The sequence below is a fragment of the Limulus polyphemus genome, unplaced genomic scaffold (assembly GCF_000517525.1).
Source record: "Limulus polyphemus unplaced genomic scaffold, Limulus_polyphemus-2.1.2 Scaffold1242, whole genome shotgun sequence".
Taxonomy (NCBI): Eukaryota; Metazoa; Arthropoda; class Merostomata; order Xiphosura; family Limulidae; genus Limulus; species Limulus polyphemus.
Genome location: NW_013666852.1, coordinates 59,530 through 68,108, shown reverse-complemented (window position 1 = coordinate 68,108; position 8,579 = coordinate 59,530). Strand labels below are relative to the sequence as shown.

General features: G+C 31.9%; 1 protein-coding gene across 6 annotated transcripts in view; it reads left to right on the top strand.

Annotated features, from left to right (window-relative positions):
* LOC111086600 overlaps positions 1-8,579 on the top strand; it is a 64,050-nt gene that overhangs the window by 39,140 nt on the left and 16,331 nt on the right. For 5 of the 6 annotated variants that reach the window (XR_002611347.1, XR_002611346.1, XR_002611349.1 and 2 more), the window contains exons 4-8: positions 2,047-2,122; positions 3,919-4,109; positions 5,064-5,162; positions 5,935-6,011; positions 6,758-6,858. Coding sequence is in view for 2 of the 6 variants with exons in the window: in XM_022390086.1 (XP_022245794.1) it covers positions 2,047-2,122; positions 3,919-4,109; positions 5,064-5,162; positions 5,935-6,011; positions 6,758-6,858 (544 nt within the window). In the remaining 4 variants the exon portion in view is untranslated. The remainder of the gene's footprint in view (positions 1-2,046; positions 2,123-3,918; positions 4,110-5,063; positions 5,163-5,934; positions 6,012-6,757; positions 6,859-8,579) is intronic. The other variant, XR_002611348.1, reaches the window with a different exon arrangement.

The window sequence follows — 8,579 nt, the reverse complement described above, 5'->3', positions numbered from 1 at the left end:
GTGTACTAAACAAATTGTTATAGTTTTCACCACCATAACAAGTGGAAGACAAACAGTGCCTTAATTTTCTCTAGCTTAACTTGCTCTCAGATGTGTACTTAACAAATTGTTGTAATCTTCACCGTAAAAAGTGGAATAGAAGCAGTGGCTTAATTTTATCTAGCATAATTCCCTTTCAAATGTGTACTTAACAAATTGTTATAGTTTACACTGTAACAAGTGGAAGACAAGCAGTGGATTAATTTTCTCTAGCTTAACTCGCTTTCAGATGTGTACTTAACAAATTTTTATAGTTTTCACCACCATAACAAGTGGAAGACAAACAGTGGCTTAATTTTCTCTAGCTTAACTTGCTCTCAGATGTGTACTTAACAAATTTTTATAGTTTTCACCACCATAACAAGTGGAAGACAAACAGTGGCTTAATTTTCTCTAGCTTAACTTGCTTTCAGATCTGTACTTAACAAATTATTGTAGTCTTCACCGTAACAAGTGGAAGACAAACAGTGGTTTAATTTTCTCTAGCTTAACTTGCTCTCAGATGTGTACTTAACAAATTGTTGTAGTCTTCACCGAAACAAGTGGAAGACAAGCAGTGGCTTAATTTTCTCTAGCTTAATTCCCTTTTAGATGTGTACTTAACAAATTGTTGTAGTCTTCACCGTAACAAGTGAAAGAGAAGCAGTGGTTTAATTTTCTCAAGCTTATCTCGCTTTCAGATGTGTACTTAACAAATTGTTGTAATCTTCACCGTTCTTCTATTCCCCTTTTGGTGAAGACTACAACAATTTGTTAAGTACACATCTGAAAGCAAGTTAAGCTAGAGAAAATTAATCCACTGTGAAAGTGAGTTAAGATAGAGAAAATTAAACCACTGCTTGTCTTCCACTTGTTACGGTGAAAACTATAACAATTTATTAAGTACACATCTGAATGCGAGTTAAGCTAGAGAAAGTCAAGCCACTGCTTGTTTTCTACTTCCTACAGTAAAAACTATAACAATATGTTAAGTACACATCTGAAAGCGAATTAAGCTAGAGAAAATTAAACCACTGCTTGTCTTCCACTTATTACATGGGTGGAGCAAAGGAAATTTACTTAATTTTCGAACATTGTGGTCATTAAATCCCGAATCCCTACCAATATAGTCTTTTTTTTTGGTTTGTTCAGATCAACAATGACTTTGAAAACAGGCAGAGTTTCTTTAAAGCCAAAACTCTATAATGTCAGAAATACCTTTGAAATAACATTTTTATAATCCCTTTGAAAACAAAAAAATTTCAAGCTAACTACGTATTCCTTTGATAGATTAGCGACTATAATCAATACACATAACTTCTGAGAACTTCATTACAACAGCAATTACTATTATAGACTTTCCTCTTTGGGAATACAAATAAGGGGTTAAAATAATTGAAAATGAAACAAAAGTATGTAGTCCATATCGCAATTCCACCCCGCCCCACCACGATCTCTGTGGGGATGAAGTCCGTTAACAATATACTTTTCTTTACAACAATGTTAGACACTTCTTTCTATTTTCTAGTTTTGCTATCATGTGATTAAACTTGTTTTTGTGTTGCAGTTTCTGCGATAAAAGTCATTCATTAACTAATTTTTTCAAGTCACGTTTAAGTATCACAAGATATTCTATTATTCTGTGAATGAAAACCACAGAAGCTCAATTTTTATACAAATATACTGAAATGCAGGCCAGAAAGGATAAAACGACCACCTTTATTGAAGATATGAACGTTTTTAAGTATGTTATTATTTTATTTGAAAAATATATATAACTCATAACTAGCCTAGGAATAATATGTATAGAGCACCCTATCGCACATTTCTTTTAACTTATTACATAACACTTAAACTGCTCGACATTGCTAGGTACTGAATGTAATATTTTAATTTGTGTGTTAACTTTTGTGTGTATTATGTAAATGTATATCTAGCCAAACTGACTTTATTATTTGTTAGAGTAATGACGATGTCCTAAGTTAGTAATGTATTTATTAACCATATATTTATTTTTCTTTGTTACAGAGGTGTTCAAAAAATTCTTCGTTTGAAAAACGCATAAGATTGCTCAAACCGGTTTTCTTTGTTGATCATAGGAAAGGTTAGTTCTGTGTTATATTATTTACTATAAGAAATTTCTTATTTGTTTCAATATGCATCTTCCAAACTCTTCATTATCGTATTAAATTCTTATTTAATCTGAAATATAATATGTAACTTTATCGGCTTTGAAAGTAAAGATATGAAACTGAAATGCATTTATTATAAAAAATTTGTTAACGAAATTAAGGAAATGTTAAGTGTTGTCTTTAAAACCAAAAAATGAGCTACTTATTCTTTTAAAGAAACAAAAGAAAAGTAGATTATAAAAATACTTAACATTCAAAGAAAGTATGTATGTACATATAGGTATATGCATCTTACCAGTAAATAAATATACACTCCCCGAGAATACTAATCGACATCATAATCCAAGATATATATATAGGTATTGCTCGGTAAGGAACAGAGATTGACTTCGCCATTACAAAACTTTCTTGATTATTATTGATGGTTTGCGTTTGCCAACTTCGTACTTCTTACAACAAATCTACGATTCATCAAAACCCATAAATCCGCTGCCAAACTGCAAGTAGACAAAACACGAAGACTCAAACATGTTGGTACTTTTGTTCAACCACTTAGATCTGAAGATTTCACCTACCTATTCTCTCCATGGAATTCAAGTAAATTGTCATTCCCCAATAAGCAATACCAGCCTAGAAAATACATTTCTAAGAAACGCGATCTTTCTGTCACTACCTCAGAAAGTTAAACAAACATTAGAAAAATATATTTCAACTGAGTTCCCTGGTTGGTAAGCGGTAAGTTTACGAACTTACAACATTAAGATCCAAGTTTCGATGCCCAGCAGTAAACAGAGTGCAGACTAACTTATTGTGTAGCATTGTACTGATAAGGCAACAACAATAACTCCCAACTGAAATTTACGCTGTTCAGAAAATCACATCCCTAAAATCTTGAACAGTGGACAGGCTTGACAACTATCCCCTCAGAAACGTTCTTTGAACCATCTGTAAAAAAAATTTTTAAAAATGCGGCAATATTTCTGTTATGGTGTGAGGTGGCATTTGAAAAGCTAGTCGATCACAGCTGGTGGTATTTGAAAGGATGGTCACTGCTGCTAGAAACGTTATAATTTTCAAGCAAGTCTTTTTACGTGCTAGTGACCAATACAAGGCAATGATGGGGCTCTTGCTCACTCAATCATTCATAAAAGAGTGGCGGGATACTAACTCTCTACCATGACCAGGTCAGTAGATGAATATGATTTCTATCAAATGTGGTCCATCCTTAAACGTTCCCTGTCAAATTTTTCTAAACATACAACTTCTAAGGAAACTCTCATCAAGTTCATCGCTAAAATGAGAATGCAGTCACACAGGCTTAGATTTCGTAGAGTACGATGTGTAACCGTTTTCTATCTTACATATAGCACAGGAAAATCCACTAAATACTTGTAATCTTGTACCATTGGTTTCATGTTTTTTATTTGATAAAAAGGCATTCTTTCTGGAATGGGTGTACATTTATTTATTGGTAAATTGTGTATATATGTACATATATTATCATTTCTAGAAATTTTAAATACCTTTTTATATATAATTAATTTTATGAAATTATTAGGATTCAAGATATACGAGATTATCGTATGTTCTTATTTTCCCTGTGATAGTGTTTGTTACATGTTTCAGTTAAAACGACAAGGCATAAAAAAAGACATTTTGATTATGTCAACGTCTATCTATCGCTCTGCCATAACCATAATATCAAGCTACAATTATAACTGTAAAAACATCATTATGTAGACTCTAATATTTCATCCTGTATTATAAGGTTCTGTTCTACCTGGAGGTTCCTTTCAAATCAACATTACTTTTAAGTCAGGTGAGTCAGGGATATTTAAAGAGACGTGGGAGATACAGGCCTTCCACTTTTCAACAAAAACTAAAGCTATTTGCGTGGCTCTGAATGGTTTGGCAACTGAAACTGATGAAACAGTTGCAAAAGAACAAAAAAGGATAGAGGTAGGTGTGACGCTTCTACAATACGTCCTTCTTTATCTGTTAAAATTGGTGTTTTTTATTTACCTATTAACAATAAGTTCACATTTATGATTTTAGATTATCACATCTTTGTGAAAGAAGTAAACGTTCCGTGAAATGTTTTAAGCAAAGATATATAAACACTCATTTATGTGGGATTAAAAATCTGTGGGTAATGTTAAATAAAATTTGTAACCATGAAAGTTGTGCCATAATTAAAATATATACTAAAGCTAAATAATATGTCCTATTATATAATATATAATATTTTCTTTGTTCTGGTAGCTGTTAGATCAGCGATGTCAAAAACCAGACAAAATGTACTGTACAAAATGATTTTTTTCTTAACCCCTTTTTATCAGCGTTTATACACTACCAAAAACAACTTGTCACAGTTGTTTCTTTCCGAACTGATAAAATAAAGAGTAACTGTGCACAACTGGAATACAATAACATTTTTTTTTCAGAATTGATAAAAAAAAGTCAAGACACAATACCGAAATACAACAACCACTGTTTCTTCAGAAATTACAAAAATAGAGTAAAAATAAATATTAATTTATAATTTAGCCATTTTAATTTTATCTGTCAGTTAATTTTGTTTTATTACAGCTAGAAATCCTAACAAAGATACCAATGTATATCGAAACACTTGTTTAAATCTATGAAATGAATATTTTGTGTTATTATAATATTTAAAGAAATATTAATCTATAATATTTCATTATTTAATGTTAATCAATATGATTGAGACAATAATATTGGTTCAACTAAGTTGAAATAATCAAGTTTTTGACACATTTTTTTTTTAATTTATAAATTATCTTGTATAGCAAACTAGACTTGAGTACATTTTACTAATGAACTGACAGTTTTTCTGATATTAAGAGCCTATAATATACATAACCCAACTATGTAGTAATTACTCTTTCCAAGATGGTTTTAACACATAGAATAGCCCAGAAGGTTGCCTCTCAACTAGTTGAGAACCTCACACTGCAGGCATCTGTTATGAACAAAGAACCTAAATTTCTCGTAAGTCTTTTTTATACATAAAATCGGTAATATATCGTTTTTTTTGTTATTGTTTTTTTTTACAAAACTCGATTGGTTGAGACTCTTGTAGTGAAAACATAAGAAAATATATTTAATAACTTTGTTATATCGTTTATAAGAAATATTATTTGTGAACTGAAACCAACAACATGTTTTTATTGTTTACACTGTAAGTCAACAAAATCTGTATCGAAGTAAAAACTATCGTAGTGCGAAAATAGGTATAAATGGCTAAAATTATACATTTCCTGTTATTTGTTTTTGAAAATAATTTTAATTGGAGAAATTAAGGTATATATATATATAACATGATATCTAGTAATGAACAGAAGTCGCAGAATGGACACTAGATATTATGATGTGTGTATATATATATATATACATACCTAGTGCTATACCATATTGCTCATAGGCGATTAAAATCAGCACTATAAAACAATATTAAATTTAATATAAACCTTAATATTTTAATGGGTACTTAAATATAATAATCTGAATGAGACTAAATTAATGTTGATCTAGTTCAACCTTATTTCTGTATACCACTGTCAACTAAGTGTTACATATAACATGACTGGAAATGTACTTATGTACTATAAACACCCAAAAGATTATAACTGTAACTACCAAATGCTGGTTTTCAATCGCTAATATCCCTGTTTGTAGGCTTATTAGCTGATAGGTTTTTAGACATAATGAATAAGTTAGATATAAAGATTCTGAAGCCTTTACCTCTGTTATGTCTTAATAGCCAATGTCTTGGAAAAGGACGCCTCACCAGAAGTTTTTATGTTTTAAAATATACGCCTCTTCACCATACCAAATTGTGTAAGTTCACATCTCATTACATAGGCCATTAATTGAATATATATTTTTATTCAAATTCAGTGTTCAGCTTGCATCCGCATACAATCCCTTTATCAATTGATACGATGAATTCTTGTGAGGTTAATTCTAAAGAACTAGAACTAAGATGAAATGCTCTCTACGTTTAATGAACACCATTATTACGATAGTTTCAGGATTGAGTACATTGCTTATGTAGATGGAAATATTTACTTTACAATTACTACATATCCATTCTTAAGATTTCACTATTTGTAGGAAACTTAAGATAGTAATTTTACTTAAAACAAAAATTACTTTTAGAACTAGTACATATCTATTCTTAAGGTTTCAGTACTTACACGAAACTTAAAATAGCAATTTTAATTAAAGAAAAAGTACATAGTCAAGTGGTTTCTGAAATACAAAAATTTCTAGATGAATATAGAACTTATTTCATTTTTTTTATATGTAAATTATCTCGAATAAAGTGATTTCCATATTTATTTAATATCAGAAAGAACTATCATCAGGTAAAACAGGTGAAGGCTGTAAACAAAATAAGCAAAAGTTTTACTGTGTACAACCGATTAAAAACTTGTGTGAATTTCTATATTTGTATTTATTCATAAAAGAGAACACCCCTTATTCGCTATTTTAAGTACAGCTTACTATGTCCTAAGCAACGCTTTTTCTGTACAGTTTCCCCACATATCAGCAGATAATACCTCTTTTCTATATGTGTTTAGTTACAGTTTGTTGGCTGATTTTATTGAAAATACCAACGATGTGAGAGCAGTATTACGTGCAGCTTTTGGACTTGTTGAAACGAATGATAAAGACAAACATGGTTTGAAAAATTCCTTTTTTAAACAAATATAATACACCAAAGTTGATAATTCTTTCTATATGTATTTTATTGAATAGTATTTACTAATTTTAAAATATATATTCAGCGGTTAACATGTAAAAGTACACTTCTGAAAGTGAGCTAAGCTAGAGAAAATTAAGCCACTGCTTGTCTTCCACTTGTTACGGTGAAGACTACAACAATTTGTCAAGTACACATCTGAAAGCAACCTAAGATAGACAAAATTAAGCCACTGTTTGTCTTCCACTTGTTACAGTGAAGACTACAACAATTTGTTAAGTACATATCTGAAAGCAAGTTAAGCTAGAGAAAAGTAAGCCACAGCTTGTCTTCACTTATTACGGTGAAAAATATAACAATTTGTTAAGTACACATCTGAAAGTGAGTTAAGCTAGAGAAAATTAAGCCTTTGCTTGTCTTCCACTTGTTACGGTTAAGACTATAACAATTTGTTAAGTACACATCAGAAAGCGAGTTAAGGTAGAGAAAGTTAAGCCACTGCTTGTCTTCCACGTGTTATGGTGAAGACTATAACAATTTGTTAAGTACACCAAGTTAAGATAGAGAAAATTAAGCCACTGCTTGTCTTCCAGTTGTTATGGTGAAAACTGTAACCATTTAAGTACACATCTGAAAGCAAGCTAAGCTAGAGAAAATTAAGCCAATACTTGTTTTCCACTTGTTACGCTGAAGACTATTACAATTTGTTAAGTTCACACCGATATAAGGATATTACAATGCGAGAAAAAAATTACACGGTCCGCCAAAAGAAGTGTACCGGTTTTAAACTGCAATAATCGACAACATCATTTGTTGGTATAATTTATGTTTATTATTTATGAAACTTTAGCTTAATAAGATTTGTAGTAACAATTAAGTCCACCACGAACTGAGACACACTGGCGTACTCTAAGGATGACCCCTTTCATTGCAGTGGTCAAAGTTTCTTGAGTCAGGCCATTAATTTCTGTTTTTATGTTACTTTTCAAATCCTGTAGTGTCCGTGGCCTGTTAATCTACGTTCTTTCGTTTAAGAAATCCCACGAAAAGAAGTCTGCGTTTAGGAACAATCCACACAACACTGCCATTGTTGCTCGTTTTGTGTGACAGGTGTCTCCATCTACTTAAATCCACAATTCCGTTGAGGACATGTTCAGAAGGATTGGTTTGTTTTGAATTTCGCGCAAAGCTACACAAGGGCTGTCTACGCTAGCCGTCATTAATTTAGAAGTGAAAGACTAGAGAGAAGACAGCTAGTCATCACCACTCATTGCCAACACTTGGGCTACTCTTTTACCAACGAATAGTGGGATTGATCGTCACATTATACCACCCACACGGTTGCAAGGGTGAGCATATTTGTTGGGTCGGAGGTTTGAACCTGCGACCCTCAGATTGCGAATTAAGCGTTCTAACCACCTGGCCATGCCAGGCTGTTCAGAAGGAGCAACATAAACACCAAGTTCTCGACAGTAACCTCTTTGAGCAGCAGTGAAGGATTATTCATTTTTGAAATAAAGCTCAAGAATGAGAGAATGCTGTTGGATTGTCTACCTGTTCATCATTACAATTCGAACCCTTAATCTTCATTCTGAAAACAACAATGATTTCCCTTAATACTCTGGAAAATCTAAGTTTGTTTTTTGAATTTCGCGCAAAGCTACACAAGGGCTACCTGCGCTAGCCGTCCCTAATTTAGC